At 39.6% G+C, this 20,273-nt stretch overlaps 1 protein-coding gene across 1 annotated transcript; it reads left to right on the forward strand.

Annotated features, from left to right (window-relative positions):
- The first annotated feature begins 16,908 nt into the window (after positions 1–16,908).
- Positions 16,909–18,010, forward strand: LOC149192297 (uncharacterized). The gene is made up of 3 exons (XM_089406361.1): positions 16,909–17,423; positions 17,517–17,609; positions 17,782–18,010. Exons 1-3 carry the CDS (start codon positions 17,295–17,297, stop codon positions 17,977–17,979), a joined length of 420 nt encoding a protein of 139 aa, XP_089262487.1. The 5' UTR covers positions 16,909–17,294; the 3' UTR covers positions 17,980–18,010.
- Positions 18,011–20,273: the final 2,263 nt, after the last annotated feature.

Raw genomic sequence — 20,273 nt, forward strand, 5'->3', positions numbered from 1 at the left:
ATTTATACTGCTGCTGTTATTAGTATTCCATGCTGTTATTAGTATTCCAGGGTATTTTAAAGGGGCCTGGAGTATTAAACACAAGTTGATTATAGTTTATTTAAATATCATATCAGTAATAATAAAATTAATTGAACATATTAAAATGTATATCAATAAATAAACAGATTTGACAACATAGGAGAAGCATATTTTATAAAATTTAAATTTGAATCATGATGCAAACAAATATCCGACCAACTTGATCGCACAAGATCATAAAACTAATTATATAATTTTTTTCGCACACTACAGATTTCAAACATTGACGATAAAAATTTCACTGTAATAAATCCGGAAAGTAATTTAAATTACAGAAACCTCAATTCAATTGAAAAACTATATAATTTTTCTTTATAAAATAATGATTGCAAAAATATAATAATGTATAAAAAATAATGCATTTTAAGGACTCTGCAATTTTGGTATTTGAAATTAATTTGCAAATAATCCCATCCACGTTATACGAAATAATTCAACCCAGTAAATACACAATTCAATTATTTACATAATTATCTCTGTTTCATGTACGAAATAATTCAACCCAATAAATACACAATTGAATTATTTACATAATTATCTCTGTTTCATGTATTTGTCTCAGTATGAATCACAAATTGGTCACATAATTTCAACCAAAATAACGCAAAGAATGTTAAATAAATACAAATTATGCAATTTCAATGTATGAATCTGGAGCAAGATTAATGAAAAGAAAGACTCTCAGAGATAAAAGGGAAGAGAGTAGCAGAATAAAGAAAAAGATGGCAGTAGATATCTTAAGAATCTTTGGGGTAGGGAGTGCGGCACTGTGGGCAGCGACCATTTCCATCACCGTTTTTAATTCTGTTGTAACAAAACGCACAAATATTAAACCCGCACTTACGGCAAAGCGGTTCTTTGATTTCCGAGGGATCGAAATAATCAGGGCATAGCGGGCATAAAAGAACTTCAACATTGGAGTTGGATTGTTGTGGAGCAGAAATAACTCGACTGGAAGTGTGCTGAGAATTGTTTTTTTGGGGCAGCTTGCCGTGAATTATTTCTTTCTTTTTGCCGCTGGTCTCGGCTTCTACACGCGGTTCTTGGATTTCGGAGGAACCGAAATATTCGGAGGCATCGAAATATTCAGTGCAGACCGAGCATTCATCATCAGCTTTGGATTGTTCTGGAGCAGAAATAACTGAACTTAAGGCGTCCCAATAATTATTTTCTTGGGACTTTTTGCTGAGAAATTTTCCTTTCTTTTTGGCTCCGGATTCTTCTGGGGCAGAAATAACTGAACTTAAAGCGCACTGACCATTATTTTCTTGCGACATTTTGCTGAGAAATTTTCCTTTCTTTTCGGCTCCGGTCTCGGCATCCACAAGCGTTTCTTGGATTTCGGAGGGATCGAAAGAATCGGAGGCATCGAAATATTCGGCACACGCCGGGTCTTCGTGATCCACATTGGATTGTTCTGGTGCAGAAATAATTCGACTGAAAGCGTGCTGAGAATGATTTTGTTGGGATCTTTTGCTGCGATTTCTCTTTCTTGTCATCTTTAGTCTCGGCTTCCACCTGAACTCCGCAGGAATGTTTATGTCTCGAAGAGTTTCCGGCGAGCAGCTACACGTTTCCTAAGAAGACCGTTCAATGCCCCGTCAAATTTACACTGACTTGAAGAAGACCGTTCCAAAGAGTGGTGTCTTATAGTCTACTCCGAAAAAATAAATAATAAATTTGGAGCAATTTTTATATGTACAAAAGAAATTGTAACTTTTATGTAGACTATGTAAATAGTGGTTCTACTGATTTACGAACATGTACTCATTTAGGTCGAGGTGTACATAATGTAAATATAAGTCATTAGTAAGGAGTTATCTCCGGAATTGTAATTTTAATAGTTGCTACATGTTCTTCGAGAACTCTTTTTTCTTTTAACTAAATATATTAATACTCATTTAAGTTACGGGTTTTATATCCTCTATTTTCAATCAGTGGATAGTTTTCTATTTTCTAGGATTTACTAGAAACTTTACACATGGTTAGTTTTACATGTGAATTTGGTATCTCTATCTTGATGATGCTCTTTGGTATGTGATGGGTCCCATCAATAGGTATATTTTGAGGTCTTTAGTGTTCCAGCCTTTAAACACTCTTTTTCTCACATTAATTTACATTTTGTAACGATAATATGCTTATTAGGAAGACTGAAGAGTGTTTGTCATATTTCATTACCTAATGTGGTTAATATGCAGGCAAAATAAACATTTTTGGAGATATTTATTATGCAGGGCACGTTGGAGGCATCTAGAGAGAATATAGGAGGCTTGTCCACTACATTATCTCTCTAACTGGGCTTGAAGTCCACTGATAACACAGGAACTCAAGTGCATGTCAAGATCCAAGGGAACCATCCACCAATTTCGAGATTTTGGAGGGAAGTAGTCCTATGAAGGGAGTTGCTCACTTTTTGTATAAATAAACAAGCCTAAGGGCTCATTAGGATTAGAACTTTTGTTTGAGATAGAGATAACTATTGAGAGCCAAGAGCTTGACACTATTATTTTCATCTTTGATATGATGTATGTGACTCTTATTTGCTATTAATGGAAAGCTTACTATTGGTCTACATTTGAGTTAACTTTAGAGGGCTGAAACCGTTGGGTTTGGGCCCAACCTAGAGGCTTTAGTCATTCTCATGTATTCTTTCCTTGTCCCTGTTCAAGTCATTGTGTTTTTTTCCTTGTTTAGGTAGGAATTATATTGAAAAAAATGTAGTTGCAGGTTGGACCACCACCTCTCTTGTGAGAAGTGTGGTTGAAGAATCTACAAGAACAAGCCAAAAATATGTGTTTATGATTTCTTGGAAATTACTAAGTTTTGGATTGAGATTCGTTTGCATGCTTGGTTTCTGCAACTTAGATATTAACAACATTGTTTTGGCAATTAGATTAGATGCATGTTGTAGGACAAAGTAGATCTTGAAGAAATAAAATTCAACTCATCCTTTCCAATTTGATTAATTTCACTGCAATATTGATGTATGTCCTTGATTGCTAATCTGCGGGAGCTGCCAATGATTTGTAGGGGTTGGTACACTCATCCACATTCACTTAGACAATCCCATCTTCCTCCTGGACACCTCATACTGCTCTCAAGCTCTGCCACCAAAATCATCTTTTCAAGGTTAATGAGGGACACCATGGGCATTAACTTTTGTGCAAGATAAGCCTCTGATGGGTGCTAGGATTGGAAAAAGGCCTCACACATCCTTCATAAACCTTCATCCACCCTTCCCCATATTCATAACACCATCCTTTCCCTCAGAAAGCTCTCGGGCCTCCTCCTGTAGCAAAACAGGGCAGTCCTGTAGCAAAATAAGGCTTCATGTAGCAATCCTGTAACATTGCCTAAATTCAAGCAGATTCCCCCTAGGACCCTAACTCTTGCATTGTGAAGTTGAATAATAGCCCCTAGGATCTGGTTCCATGATTAGGGAGACTCCAAGACCACTCCAAACCTATCCTTCATCCTCTGCAAACACAAAATAACAAGTAAATTAAACTTAGTTTTGTAATTCCATAGTTGTGTTGAAGATTGAATTCCTTCTTCTCAAGCAACTTGCAATTAGATTAATGATTTCTGCAAGTAGAACATTGATTTGATTAGTGTGCAAATAGAACAACATAAGTTTACTTCTGCAACTAGTATAGTTTGTCCCTTTCATGAAGTTACAATTAGTCTTTACATTTAAGGAATGGTATTTTCATCTATGCAGATAGAATAATGTACATTCCCTTGCAACCATGATATTCTTTCATAGAAATCCTCTTTGTAGTTAACTGAAAGAGTGGTCTCTGTATGCCTTGATATGATCTAATGACTGAGGGTGACATGAGTAGAGAGCCTTGGGAGTTGCAACATCCTTGATGCAATACCAGGGCTCATCACTTTTTGGTGCCATTGCCAGGGAGGTGTCCAAGTAGGTGTTATTTCTACTTAGAAAGTTGCTTGTTTTTTGTTTTGTTTGCATTAGTACTATTGGTTTGAAAGCTTTAAAACAAGAAAAAAAAAAGAAAGAGAAAAATTCAAAAAATAGAGTTAGTTCTTTCATGCTTTGTAGGAGTAGGGATAGTGAAGGGAAATTCCTACCCAAAACCCCCACCCCTTCAAGTAGCCAACCATCATTCTTCTTTGGTGACTGTGAACTTCCCTCTCTGACTATAGAGGAGTTAAAAAACTCTCTAGGTGAGGAAACTGGAATTTTTTAGGAACCCACAGGAGAAGAAGAGCCCACGCTGCTTACCCACACCATGGATGAAAATAGACAGAATGAGCTTTTCCCTTTTCGAAAAATCAATGGGGAGGCTAGAATGAAGAATAAAAGTCCCACTACCCTTCCACATTTCCATGGCATAACCTCTGAAGACCCTGACACCTTCATGTTTGAATTTGTTGTTGTCTATAGGACCTATGACTATACCTCTGATGAACATAAGCTGAAGTTGTTTCCATCTACCCTCAAATATGCAACCTTGTGCTGGTTCATGGGTTTACCTGATAGCAACATCACTACTTGGGCCGAAATGAAACAAACATTTAATGATAAGTACAAGAATTATTGTAGATCCAAAGAAACAAAGGAAGAAATATTTAGGATGACCTTAGGACCCAATGAATCCTTAGAAGACTATGACGAGAGATTCCAGCTCAATTATAGAGGGCTAACTGTACCTTAGACCCTGAGTCACTCAAGCTAGTTCTTCTCTAAGGGATAAGGGAGGATGTAATGAAGACCCTCAACATACTATCTAGAGGAGACATCTACCAATTTCCTTATGATGACATCAAGATAGTATTTAGGAATCACTTTAGGGATACTAGGAAAAAGGGTAGGTCTATCCAAGGCTTGGTTAATTCATCTCCCTTTGCATCAACCATCAAACATGATATAGGAAGTATCTTGGAGGACTTCAAAAGTGAAATGTTGCAAACCTTTTTCCTACATATGGATACTATGTAGATCAAAAGGAAGCAGAGAGAGTGATAGCTATATTTTTCCCTATATGCACTAAGAGGCAACCTATAAATGAGTTCCCATTGAATGTTATAGAAGTCTACTCTGTCTGTGAAGAAAACCATGCAACAAACAAGTGTTCCTCTCTGCCAGGCCTAAAAGTTGTATACCATGGGGCAAAAGGTGGTTCTGAGCAACTCTGCTTCATCAGACAAAGGAGGCCCCAAGGCCCTCGACCATATCCACAGGGCATGAAAGGTGCACATTATTCCCCTTATAATCCACATAAGAATGCACCTTTCCAGCCTTGGTACCATTCATCTCATTCATCATGGCTTATCCCCTCTCCTTGGCCTTATGCCCCTCAATATCCTCCTCAACCTATCAACCCTCCTTTCTAGCCATATCCACCTCAATCTCCTCAATGGGGAAACTCCTCACTAGGGTGGAGGCCTCAAACAACTCAACCTCCTACTTTAATGCCTCCACCATAACCTCAACCACAACTTCCTCACCATAACCCACCTAAGTAACCTCAACTGCCTGCTCAACCCAATCTGAACCCAAACAATAAGCAGGCACATCAGGTGTATAGTGGGGAGACATCCTATCCTGATTATGCTATGTAAATCCAAGAGATCAACCTTTGGGTTGGGAAGGTACTTCCAAATGCCCACCCATTGTAACAACCCTGGTCAAAATTCCATGCAAATAAAGTTAATAAAGGAAAAATAATAACCAAGTTCATGGGACACATATTCCATGATGAGTGTTGGGTAAAACATCCTAGTGTGGGTGTTCATTTGGTTTATTATGGCTAAGGGCATTGGTAAAAGGAAAGGGAAAAGGCTTTGGAAAGACAAAGTGGCATTTATCAGCATTTATGTATGAAAATAATGGAAATTAGGAGAAAAGGAAGGTGAAAGGTCACAAGTTTCATGTGAGGAGGAAAATGAAGGAAAATAATGGAAAATTGAGGAAAATAGAGGCCTCATTAATAAAAAGGATTTTGAGGATCAATTGGTACCTTTTTTTCAGTTCAGTTTTGGAGCTCTCCCTCTATTCTCTCTCTCTCACTCTTGGACACTTAGAGCATTCTTGGAGCACTCTAGCATTGGATCAAGGAAATCAAAGGAAGGACCAAGAAGGAAAGGAAAGCAAAGATCAAGAAAGGAAGAGCAACATCAAGCAACTACAACGAGATTATTTGTAGGTATCAATTTTCATGTGTGATTTCCTTGCTAGATTTGGCATGCATGGTATATGCATGTGTGTATTTTGTTCTCTTGTTGTCATTGGCATGGGTTTTTCCAGGTGTGACAATGTTCTTTAGCCTTGCCTTTCCATTTTTGGATAATCATGGTGTGATGGGTTCTCTTGTATTTGGTTGAGCTAGATTGCTGGATGGTTTCAAAACTGAGTGAGGTGGTCTCTGAGAGAAAGAGCACATGGCCTAGGAATCCCTAGACCAGACTAGGATTGTGGTAAAGCTAGATTTTGTGTGCTTCGGTGGGCCTAGGAATCCTCGAACGATGAATGGCGGGATATATGGTAAATCCTAGAGGTGTGTGCCCTTAATCAGGCCTAGGAATCCTTGACTGGTGAATGGCAAGATATATGGTAAATCCTGGAGGGTGGAGTCTTGCTTATGACTAGAAATGCTTGACCATTGTATGGTAGGATATACGGTAAAGCCTAAAGACTAGGAGACAGGAAAATTCCTCATGGTGTAGGTTGAAAAATCTGATGGCATCCATGCTTGTTTATGGCCTAGTGATCCGATGGGGATTGAGGTAAAGCCCGAGGAAACCTGCTTTGGTTTGGCTTTGAGTCCCACATTCATGCTTGGAAAATGGCATGGGGGTGATTGGCTAAAAGAAATTTTGGTTCAACTGATCTATGGTGGGGTGGTTCGTGGAAGTCCCGTACCTAGTTGGATTTTGCATTCATTAATAAGAGCTCTTTCTCCTTGGTATTTCATGTGTCAGTGTACTAGATTATATGTGGATTTTATGGTTGTTATATCCATATTATTTCTGTTAGTTATATGTTGGTTATGAATATGTTTTATGACAGACTTTATGTATGGATCTCATTATGTTTTGATTAGTAATTGAAGGTACACTGAATATTTGATCTAATGGATGATAAAGTAGCTATTCTAACATGGAAACAATGCTTCTTTACAAATCTCAGATAAGTATGAGACCCCTATGCTCAGGTATGTTGTTATGACCTGTAGAATGCATATTTCTAACATGTTTGACGAAATGCCTGTCATAGCTAGTGGGGGTCCAGTCAAGTCATTGATCAAGCGTTTGCATTAGTACCTTTGTTTCAATGTCATTTATCATTTATGAAAGTTTCATGAAGTTCTAGGCAGTGGCTTGAGTCCTAGCCATGAAAAAATGGCACATAATTCGAGGTCGTTGGCTTAGGACTAGCTGAAAATTTCCACAATCACTGGGATGCCCTTGCTGTGGGAGAGACTAAAAGGCCTCAATCGTATGCATGGATTGCCATGGGAGTGGCTGGGGGTCCAAATCAGTGAAATTCCAAGCTGCCATAGAGGTCGGTCACCTGGAAGGGTTGGTTGGCCCCCGAAGATTCTATAGCATGTGCGGAAGGTTAGATTGGTTTGATTTTGTCGGTTCCACTTCCTTAACTATACATGGGGAGTTGAAGCACATCATAATAGCCTCTCATCACATGTTTACCCCAACGAACTAGTTAAGTTGGGTAAATGTGGGAGGAGGGTGTTACACCCACCTTCTTCACCTAAAAAGCTTGAAGAAGAGAAGGAAGAAAGTTCCCCTCAAGCTAATGCACCTCCTTACCCTGAGAGGTTGATCCAACCTAAAAAACACACCCTGGAAGAGGCATAACTTTGGGGAGAATTGAAGAAATTGTATGTCAAAATACCCCTTCTCCAAGCATGTCCTCATTTAGAACAAGATTACCAAGGAAGAGTGTTTCAAAAGGCCTGGGAGAAGAAGAAGAGATACCCCCATTATCAATGTTGTTGGGAAATTGTCTGATCTAATGTTGGGGAGGGTGATCTCCCCAAATTACTTGGAACCTAATAACCCAGTAGTGGATGTTCACATAGATAGCATTATGGTACATAATACCTTGATTGACCTTGGGGCTACAATTAATGTGATGACCAAGGAAACCATGATCAAGCTCAACCTCCAAGGGGCCTTGAGGAAGACCACTACAATATTGCAACTTGCAGACAGATCCGCAATAGCTCCTAAGGTAGTTATTGAGGATGTAATGGTCTCCATTAACTCCTGGGAGCACCCCACTGATTTCCTTTTCCTCCAGCCCAACACCAAGTTTAATCGCTACCCTCTCATCCTAAGAAGAAATTGGTTGGCCCTACTGATGCCTACATTAGCTATAGGGCTAAGAACATGACCATCAAGGATGGGCATATATAAAAAAAACTTGTGTTGTATCCTCTTACTCAACCTTCTATTGAGCATGACTTTCCCTTGTGGTTATAGGATGATGAAGAGGAAGAATTTTATGAGGCATCCCTCTACCTAGCCTGCACACTGGACACTGCTATAGGGGGGAGGCAACTTGATGAAAATGATCTTATTGACCACATCTTATAGAATCAGCCTCTATAATTTTCCAAACTAGGAAAAACAGTGCTATGTAAAGCATACAATAAAAAAAAACCATAAAATTGAAACATTCAGTGCACACCCATAAAAAGTCTAGGAATAACCAACAACTGAGCCATTTTGTTATGATCTAGGAGGAAAGTACAGTAATGTGGAAGTGGTGCACCTGGGCTTACCTCAACGGTAATCATGATCAAGCCCAGGTGGTAATATGTCAAGTCCAAATGGCATAAATAATTGTTGCATTGATGCCCTGCGCTGCCCTTGTGAAACTGTGTTGTCTGCTGCAAAGATGTTGCTGGAAACCCCACCTCTGGTGCTTAGAAAATTACAAGAAATTAATCCCGACCTCTCCACCAAATACCCATAATAACCCATGAAGGAATTGGCCAAATGTTGACCTCGGAATTTCGACCCAAATTCCCCTTAGCTCCTCTGGTTGTTGGCTGAGTTGGGACCCCTGTTTGACCCCTTACATCTACCTAGAAAATTCTATAAAATTAGGAGTGTGATCTTTGCCCAAAACCGAGAAAAACCCAGAAAGGGTTTTCCCCTGGTTCCAACCTTCAAAAATTGACCCTTCACAGCTTGGCCATCCTCCAATTTCGAATTTTGTTGCTGTGAATGATCCTGTCAATCTCTGCTCTCCCAACTCTAGCAATCCTCCTCAAATGGCCCTCTAAATGATCTCATACTTCTCCCAGCCAGCTCCAGCTCTACAATAACTTCCTCTAACTCCCACGTGAGCGTAGTGATGACTCTCTGCGTAGGCCCATGTGACTGTAAATCGAACTGCTCCAATGCAAAAACCTTCTGCTCCAAAACTCTCCCGAAATGTTGATCCTCCACTGTAGCTCTAATGCCCAAACTCCTCCGGTAGTTGCTGCCCAGATGAACCCATAAGAAACACGTGTGTGTTCCCCTTCTGCGTCCTCTAGAAACTCGCACTGGCTGAGACAAATGCTGAATGATGTGACTGTGAAACTCCACCGGCTCTCCTCCAAGGTAATACAAATTTCCTTCCTAGGGTGGAACTCGAAGTCCACCAAAGCAAGGGTTGAGATCTCTGCTCGAAGACACTCATGTGCTAAACAACATAGTAATCTGGCTAAGCAACTCGAGCAACTAAGGTTGAGTTCAATATGTCAAAAAGATAAGATCCTAAAGTGAGGAGAGTTTCCTTCCTTATATAGATTTTGTGGAGCACTTTTCCCTCCATCCTGGGTCCCTCACTTAACCATCGATTTCCCCTCCATGCAAATCGAACTAGGGACTGCATATTCTCCTAGTGTTGGTGGCCTCCACATACAAATTAACTACATCGAAATAACTACTACTAAGTCTAGCCTCCCAATGAAAACGAATGGGTCCCATCACCTCCAAAATCGGCCCAAAAATGTAGAAATTAATCTTGTTCCAAAATAATTTAGGAAGGGACATTACAATCCTCCCCTCCCAAATGTTGCTTGTCCCTAAGCAACTGCATTGTTGGATGCTCAAGTATGCGCTCACCCTCCCAAGTAGCATCCTCATCTGGAAAGCTCCTCTAATGCACCAAAAATCGCTTGTCCTCAAGCAATGGATGAGAAAGCATCCTCTCTAACTACTGCTGCCCATTGTCATTGCAAAATGTTTCAGGGTCCCAGATGTGCCATTGGATCGTGCCTGAACTCTGATTGTCTGGATATGAAATATTCCTTCAATACTAGGATCCTAGGCCATCTTGTCCAACATGAATCTCCCATGCTCCACTCATTATCCTTCTCGATGCAAGTACAAGAAGTCCCTACTCCATCAGTGACTCGCTAAATCCCAATGGAAGATCTGTATAATCTCTCCTTGTAGTAGCCAGCACATCCCTAAAGGTTATAGCGTTGTGAAGAGTTGTGATGCCCCAGTTCCCTGCTAGTCCCAGAGTGGTGCCACCATGCTGATGCTGCACTACTCTGACTATGACATACTCCCCATCATGCGCAGACAATATCCTCCCCAACTAAGGCCTAGTGGAAAAAAAATCTGTGAGAGTCAAGCTCATCCTACCCGGGCATCTCCATGATGCCAATATCTACTCCTCCACTGCCAATCTCAACTCTAAGCCATATTAGGACATGTCTTCCTCACCATGCAGTGGAGGTTTTAGTGATCCCCCACGTGTCAAACCCAAAGTGAACTGGATCATCCTCTGCCATGACCCTACTTGTCACAAATTGGAGTGCTCTACTCACCAACTAGATCCCTAGATTCTCCAAACATACGGGGAGCTCATAACTCCCACTCCTCATAGGATGTCACTGCGTAACATCATTACTAGCTAGAACCCATATGGCCCTCATCTCTGATCCATGTATGTATTCCCTAGGTGGACCCCAAGTATAAGGAGTAGGTCTCATGCCTGTGAACCTGCCCTGCTCCTGCCAGACCACGTAGTGAAATCCGCTATCCCAACTCTTAATGATACACCTCGACACTGCTCGGAGTCTAGGTACCCTCCTGTAGACGAAGTCTGCCATCCATCATCCTTGAAGTGTGACCTTAGGGGTGGAATATATGCTACCTCATCTATCGACCACGTCATCCATAAGCTTGTATTCGACCACTTGTGCACCTACCAAGGGTCTCAACTGAAGAGTCTCCTCCCATCTCGTGGTACGCAGTGTCTCATCCAACTGTCTAAGGTAAGCCTCCTAGACCCTGCTGCCTGAATGGAGAGTGTCAAGGGGAAACAACGAAACACTCTGTTACTGTAAGAAAGACTGGAGGATGATGGGTGGGTATGTACCAAACAGTATGATCAAAATCCTGTCAGAATACCCAAGAGTGACCCTATAGACAACACTCTCTCCACCTTGGATTTGCTGATAACTCCATTGAAGCCCTGTCTCTACTAAGCATGGTGTCCCCAGATGCTCAACAATGTCCTCATGGATCCTAGGTGAGCTGCATCAAACGATACACCTAATGCCCCGGTCCATAAGCTTCCTTGGAGGCAATGCTCCAAGAGCCCGCTGCGTCGCACAATGCATCACTACACACCACCAAGCAACACTGCATTCCTTGACATGCCACTATATGCCGTAACCTGTCCCTATACACTACTAGATACCCCGAGCTAGAACTATGCCATCCTATACCATCCTTTGTCTTGCTTGTGTCACTACACCGGTCACACTCCGCATGTACCCAATGCATTGTGAGGCACTCCCCCATGCATCTCCATGCCCCTATGCTGACCAATGCTCCAAGCTAGATACTCCTACCCATCCCTGAATGAGATGGCCTAAGGTTGTGTCCCTATGCGTCGACCCACACTTGACGGTATCATCACCTCCATCATCGCATCATCATACCCTCTAGTGAATGGATCTTCACTCCAAATCCTACTTGAGGGATCCAAGAAGTGAATCTCCCTATGTGTCAACAGTGATGCTACCCTTGTGTTGCTCCTTTTCATCCTTTGTGCCCCACACAAAAGTGAAGAATCCCCAACTCCATACAAGGCACCATCTGGTGTCCTGCCAATGCCACCTCCTCCAACAAATTCCTTCCAGAGTGTGCTGATAACCCTGTGATCATGTGTACAAACGTCGTACCAAGTCAACCCAAGAAGCTTGTCCATAAATTGGTTGGCCCCTAGTGCTGACCTAAACTCTCATAGTGGAGGTGCATGCTCGATTGTTAGGTCAACTATACCCTCTAGGTCATAGTCAACCGATATACCTAGGAAATGATAGGTGGTCCCTCCCAAATCCCAATGCCAGTCGGGGCTTCCAGCATCCCTAGTGCCTGGAAACTCCTGTTGAGCTCCACCGGGGTCCACTACCATCTCCATAGCCCACTCCACCAGATACCAACTCAAAATCTCTCGCCACCCAACCCCAAGAGAGGGACCGAATGCACAAAATCCTGCACATAGAACAACCCCAGCATGCAGGTGTTGCACCCTGTGCAACTCAGGTCGTCTCATCTTGCTATCCTGGTCAATACATAAAATTTGACTAGGTAGCTCTGTCTCTCTCTGTCCAACGGGCCAAGGTAATGTGCACTCTATCTGCACTAGTAGGGAATCCAACCGCTCCCCAACGTGAGTCAATTTGGCCATGGACTCGACACAAATTGCTCTCATGCCCTCCAGCTCCTTGTTCTGTTGCAGATAGCCTCACACACTAATGCGACCTTCCTTTTTAATGCTAGAAGGTCGACTCGAAACTAGTGGAACTATCTTGGGCATATATCACATGTAAACTTGATCACAACTCTTGATACCTTAGCAACTATGGGCATCTCGTCCATGGGTGGCTCCTCCTCAATAGATGGCTCTATTTTTGTAGGCTCTATCCTCTCCACCAAGGTGTCAATTGGGGCTATCAACGAGGTCTCTAATAAAGGTGACTCATGTGCCACAATGGATATATCGATGTGCTCCTCACCATCCTGTGGGCTCTCAGCATCATGCTCAACCTCCTCCTCAGGCTCCTAATATCTAAAGCTAGGTCTCCATTAGAAAAAGCACCCCCTGGTCTCACCCTCTAACTGTCTCTGTCATGCCTGCTCCTTTTCAGGACATTTGGTGCCCTGATATGGTTGGATTTCCCCACATGATCTAGATGGCTTCACCCCCATGACCTGATTACCTCTAATATCTATGTTGTAAGGGTGAGGATGGGTTTGTCTGTCAACTAGGCCAACCTCTCATCATCCCAATGAATTCTACCGTAAAATTTCTACATACTGGATTTCCCTTGAGCCATGGGTTTGTCTCCGGTTTCAACTGTCATTGTGCACTCATATCCAAAGCTTCCATGATCTTCTGGGTAATTTCCCATAGCTATGCCAAGATCATGCTTTGATACCAATGTAATGTTCCAAACTAGGAAAAATAGTGCTATGCAAAGCAAACAATAAAAACAACACCATAAAATTGAAACATTCAGTGCACACCCATAAAAATTCTAGGAATAACAACAACTGAGCCATTTTATTATAATCTAGGAGGAAAGTATAATAATGTGGAAGTGGTACACCTAGGCTTGCCTCAATGGAAAGCATGATCAAGCCCAAGTGGTAATATGTCAAGCCCAGATGGCACAAATAACTGTTGCAATGATGCCCTACACTGCCCTTATGAAACTGTACTATTTTGCTGCAAATATGTTGCTAGAAACCCCACCTCTAGTGCTTAGAAAATTACAGGAAATTAACCCTGACCTCTCCACCAAATACCTAGAATAACCCACAAAGTAATTGGCCAAATGTTGACCTCAGAATTTTGGCCCAAATTCCCCTTAGCTCCTCTAGTTGCTGGTTGAGTTGGGGCTCTTGTTTGACCCCTTAGATCTGCCCAAAAAATTCTATAAAATTAGGATTGTGATCCTTGCCCAAAACCTAGAAAAACCCAGAAAGGGTTTCCCATGGTTCCAACCTTCAAAAATTGACCCTTCACAGCTTGGTCCTCCTCAAATATTGAATTTTGTTGCTTTGACTGATCCTGTCAATCTCTGCTCTACCAAATCCAAAAATCCTCCTCAAATGACCCTCCAAATGATCTCCTACTTCTCCCGGCCAACTCCAACTCTACAACTAATTCCTCCGACTCCCATGTGAGCCCAGTGATGGCTAAAGATTCAGACTTAACTGGAGAATCACCTCCCATGCATTCATCTTGGCCTCCCCATAAGCTGAAATAGTAACTCCAATGGATATGGCCAACATATTGGCCTCGGGCTCACCTTTATAAGCTTCTTTCTTCAGGGAAACCACAATCAAATACACAGCAATGGGAATTAGAGCTTTCAGAATTTGAAATAATGATACTGAGAGGAAAACATAGGCAGAATTTGAAAACCAGAGACCCAAAGAATACACTTATCAATACTATGGGTTCAACGAGCTTGAAGACTCTTACAATAGCAACAGCCAGTGTTGAGTAGAAGCCCATGTGAATCATGGTGGGACTGATCACACTAAAGTTGTCAAGCAATGGCAACTCCAATGGATATGGCTAACATATTGGCCATGGCCTCACCTTTATAAGATTCTTTCTTCAGGGGAATTGCAATCGAATGCATATCAAATGGGCACAAGAGCTTTCAACATTTAAAATATCGATACTTTGAGAGACATGCACCAAGGGCTGCATCATTTAGGATTTGTACTCAGTTTAGGTGTCATATTCAAGGGGAAGTTGTTATGCTTTCCACCACTTCATAGATTGTTAGAGTGATGAAACAAAAGAGGCTCCCTCTTGAGGCTAGATTATGTCATTCATATCAGCTGTGTTGTTGATGTCCTAGCTCAGCCAGGTCTTGCCAAAACTCTGTTGAGGTTCAAAATTTATTATAAACTGAAATGTCTTCACAAGAATTGACCTCATAAAATGCCATAATCACAAGATATGCCATACATGGCTGTGATTATGGCTCGCAAGACCCTTAGACTTTGAGAAATGAGGCTCGCAACATCACTTATGATTATGCACTCTACAATTCTGTGACCAGCTGAATGTCAAGCAATTGAACCGCGATTTAAATCCTATTTTGTCAGCAATAAGTACTATACTTTGTCTTTATTTAGTGTAGAGAACCAAGCACTTATTCTGCTCATCTATAGAAGGGACAATGGTTGTTTGCCTATGAGGTATAAAGAAATCCTATCAGATGTTTTGTATTTTCGTATGGAATTGAATCATACTCCTGCACACTGTAACATTCATATATATCAACCTGTAGAGGCTTTAATAACACCTGGTATTCTGGTTAGTGATTTTATTGGACCTCATGTGCATATCCTACATGCACGGGATGGACTATTCATATGTTACAGGGTATTATTCTTATTATTTAGGGTGCGCATCTTCAGGTGCTCAAGAACGATTACTAGAACAGTCAGTTAATTCTGCAATTTAAAGGATGAAAAAGGAGGTTATAGGAGTCTAGTTTTGGTTCTCATCCACAATGTCACACTAGTCTGCATGGGCATGGTTCTCATGGTTTAATAGTGACTTGAGGAGTCATAATACCACAGATCACTAAACATGAATAGCTAAGGTAGCCCAAGGACAATAGCCATCTTTACACATTAATTAACAGGTCTTACATTAATTATCCTAGGGGGTTTTAATACTTCCAAATGCTTAAAAAACAGTTAGCAGAGCATTCACATTACACATTCCAACAATCTTTTCTATAAACCAACCAAATGCAGTCAGGAGAGCCCTCCTTTTAAACTATACAACCTTATTGTTAGTATGATCAACCTTATTTTAATATATAGTGTGACAAACCGTATGTGACAGGCAAGTGGAAAACTTTTCTCGCAATTGACTAAGCGACGTCCTGCGAGCCAGACTTGAGACGGAAACCCTCGTCAGAAGTATATGCTTGGCTCTTTTCCAAACAAATGAAGAGTCAATGAGGTTTTGTGTAATCACTTCTGGTATCGTATTGGGTTATTGTTAGAAGCGATAATTGGATTCGGATTCTCATCGAGTGAGTTGTTCTGTTTTCTCAATTTGAGAGGGTTTGTTTGGAGGGAAAAATGAAAGAGGACATACAAGAATAGTGAGGGGAAAGATGCAGAGGAAGAGGATTGAGAACATCGCCAGCAGGCAGGCTACATTTTGCAAACGTAGGTGGATTGCTGAAGAAAGCTTACGAGCTCTCGGTGCTCTGCACTGCAGAAGTTGAACTTGTGATTTTCTCCCCAGCAGGAAAGCTCTATGAACTGTTTTTTAGTGCAAATCCTACTATTTTGATTCTAATAATCATGGCTATGCAAACCTCATGAGATTCTTACTAATAACCCCGGTGGTGCAAGCCCTAGTAAGCTCGATGTTGAAAAACTTAGTGTAAAACCTCCAAATCGCTGGTTTTGTTGTAGTGCTTATTGGAGAGTATATAAAAAATTTCACACCTTTTTATGAGATATGGGAGGAAAACATGTTAAAGATTTTTAATAAATATAAAATTTCCAAAATGATGCTAGTTACGTGTGATTCTTTTTTCATTGTTTGTGATTATGAAAAATGAAACTCAATGTTTTTTCATTAGTGCACACATATTTCATTATATAATTGCATATAGAAAAATCATTCCAGAGCCGATAACAATAAAAGTGAAGAATCTATGGTCCAACGTTATATTTAAGGGAGATGTTTAAGGATGACGTTTGAATTTTGTTTTTCATTTTAAGACATTTGGAGCAAATATTAGGAAGGAATTTGAGACAGGATTGTCCTTGATTTTCGAAAATGGAGTTGTTCCTTTCCAGCCATATGCCCCAAGTGACCATCAAAGGGAGAGCTCATATGTTTTTTGGATGTTTTCTTTATAGCCATTTTTTTACACATATCCATAGAGTCCCCATGCCATTGATGTGAATTACTTGTTCGGTTTTTTTTAACCAAAATTTTTAACCAAACAAGAAAAATTAAAAAAATGCCTCAAGATCAAAGACTGAAACAAAGACCTATTGACATACCTTTTAAAGTATGGAAAGAACTTGTAAAATCATATGAGAAGTTGGATGCACAAAGAAAAGCCGACAATGAGAGCATTCAGGTATTGAATTTTTCATTAAACATTATTTAGAATGTATTAATACTTATAAGTATCTTAGACATGTATTTGTGTGAAAATAAATTGAATTGGTTTATGTTTAAGGACAAGGCATCCAAGGCGAGGTTAACCAAGACAAAAGTCACTCATCGTAGTGGCCAGAAAGGTTTAAAAGCACTGATAACAACCTTTGTAAGTATATTAAACATGTGACATTTTTTTAATAAATTTTGTACTAGAAGAAAGTCATTGTTATCTAATTTCTCCCTATTTACTGATTGATAGGAACTAAAATATGGAAGACCTCCAAATCATTTGGAAAAGGAGGTGCTGCAGCAAAAGAGATGGGTTGAATTTGTTGTTTGGATGGACTCTATGGTATGTAATCTTAGTTGGATTTCCAATATACTTTTAAACCATATTTTCATTTTATTTTTTAGTACTATTAGATATTATATCTTACCTCATTTTATGGTTAACATTGTATAACAAAAACATGCGTTGTGTTATGTAATTAATACTAACATGTAATATTGATTTTTTTTGTCAGAATGCTATAGGTAATGATTGCCAAGACGATGATCCAAATTATGTTCAACATATATCAGGAGATGATGAGGATGAGGATGAGGATGATGGTGGTGAAGGAGGAGATGATGATGATAGTTGTGGTGTTGGTGATGATGTGGATCAGAGTAATGAGGATGGTCAAGATGATCATGAGGATGATCTTGGTGGTGGTAGCTAGGCATGCACATGCATTGTTTTTTATGAAGAAATTATTGTGTAGAATGACATTGTTATGTTTAGATGGGTGTTGTGAATTTACCCTATATCAATGAGACATTTTGATTTTGTAATCATACGATGAGTTTGATTTATGTATGTTGTTAATTTATCGTAGAATAACGATATTCATGAAATATTTTGATTTGTTAATCATATTTGAATTTTACTTGTTTTGATTAAAAATAATACTGATTTTATTAGTATTATGTTGCTATTTTATACATGTTTTGAAAATTGTTAATGATACATTGTTATTTTTTTGGATGGATGTTGTCAATTTCTCTTAAATTTCTTTACAAATGATTTTGAATTGTGATATCTGCTTTAATGATATTTAGAAACTATCATATATTTCACTATCTATAAAGGGGGTCATATATGTAAAGAAAAATATACTCTATATAAGAAGTCAAATGCGGATGTAACCATGGATGCAAAATTGAAAGTAAAATTGGATGTTAAACTAGGAATTAATACAAAATGCAAACAATTGACATACAAAGTGTTTTAAATTAGAAGTGAAAAATTGTGCAATAGTTGACACAAAGAAGGGAACAAAACATGGCATACAAAAGGATATCAAATTGGGCAAAAACAAGGACACATAAATGGGCACCAAATTAGATGCAAAAAAAGACAACAACTAGATGTAAAATAAGATGCAAAGTTGAGCGTTAAAAAGAAGCAAAAAACGTTACAAATTAATATGCCAAATGATGATGCAAATAATGGTGTAAATTTGGGATGCAAACTTGGGTGCAAAAAAGGAAAAAAAAAAGATGTAAGAAAAGACATAAAACAAGATGCAAAATGGGGCTGAAAAAAGGTGAAACCATGGATGCCATATTGGATGTAAAAAATGATTCCTAATCACATGCAAATTTAGGCTCGAACTCAGACACAAAATTATATGCAAATGTGGACACAAAATGAGGCAAAAAAAGATGCAAATTTGGATGGTGAAAACGATGTAAAACTAGACACCAAAAAAATGCAAAATTGGATGAAAAAGTCGGTGTAAATAATGGTGCAACATTGGACACAAGTAGACACAAAAAAATGGTGCAAAAAGGGGCATAAAATAGCTTAAAATTGGATGCAAAACTTGGTGCAAAAACAAATACAAAAGTAGACATAAAAAATGGCTCTAAATTGAATGTACCATTAGACACAAAATAAGATGCAAAGGTGGACACAACACATGACTCAACATAAGATGCAAATATAAATGAAAATTTGGATGCTCAAAATGATGTAACATTAGATGCAAGAGATGGTGTTAAAAATGATGCAAAATTGGATGAAACAAATGACGCAAAATATGGTGCAAAATGAGATGGGAAAAATGGAGACAAATCAAACGTAAATGTGGACGTAAAAAATGGTCCAAAAAAAGATGCAAAAATGGGCACAAAAATGGATGCAAAATTTGGTGCTAAATCAAATTCAACACATGGTGCAAAGATAGGCACCAAAGCTGGTGCAAAAATAGAAGCAAAAACTAGTGTAAGACTAGATACAAAACCTGGCGTAAGACTAGATGAAAAAACTGACACAAAATGGATGCATAAAAAGACGTTAAATTGGATTCAAAATACAGTGTAAACTTGATGCAAATGATGGTGCAAAAATGGAAGCAAAGAATGACATAAAATAGGAAGCAAAAGAGAATGAAAAATAGATGCAAAAAATGACACAAAACTAGAAGCAAAACCTGTCATAAAATAAGATGCAAATCTTGGTTCAAAATTTGACGCAAAAAATGATGCATAGTTTGGTGTAAAAAATGATGCAAAATCTAGTGTGAAAAAGGATGCAAAATCAGGTGCAAAAAAGGACGCTTTAAAAATTGTACAATAGAGCCAGATTTAGCGCCAGGTTGCTCATCACAATTACAAAAAAAAATGCACTAAAATCTGGCGCTAAATCTGGCGCAAATCGCTGGTTTTGTTGTAGTGAAACAAGAGAAAACCAAAGTGAAAGACAAACTCCAAGCTATTCGGTTCGTAAACCAAACCAGAGATTGACTGAAGTGGCGTTGATCTACTTCGCTAATGCAGAGCAATAGCGTTTCGAAGGCTACCTGGCCGTACTTTAGGCTCCGTCCAAAGTTTACGAATCAAACAACAAATAGCTTCCCCAGTGGAGTCGCCAAATTGTTGGAGAAGTAAATCCCCTCTATGGACAGAGGTGATCCCACTAGCCCGAAATGGGTCTAGCAACAATCAAACAATGCTATCATGCAGGTTCCTA

This window comes from Pinus tabuliformis, chromosome 2_2 (assembly GCF_031772625.1).
Source record: "Pinus tabuliformis cultivar Carrire ecotype Pingquan chromosome 2_2, CPIR1, whole genome shotgun sequence".
Taxonomy (NCBI): domain Eukaryota; kingdom Viridiplantae; phylum Streptophyta; class Pinopsida; order Pinales; family Pinaceae; genus Pinus; species Pinus tabuliformis.

Coding starts and splice junctions, on each gene's coding strand:
- LOC149192297 (XM_089406361.1), top strand. CDS start 17,295: ATGTATTTGTGTGAAAATAAATTGAATTGGTTTATGTTTAAGGACAAG. Junction 17,424..17,516: donor AAGCACTGATAACAACCTTT/GTAAGTATATTA, acceptor ACTGATTGATAG/GAACTAAAATATGGAAGACC. Junction 17,610..17,781: donor TTGTTTGGATGGACTCTATG/GTATGTAATCTT, acceptor TTTTTTTGTCAG/AATGCTATAGGTAATGATTG.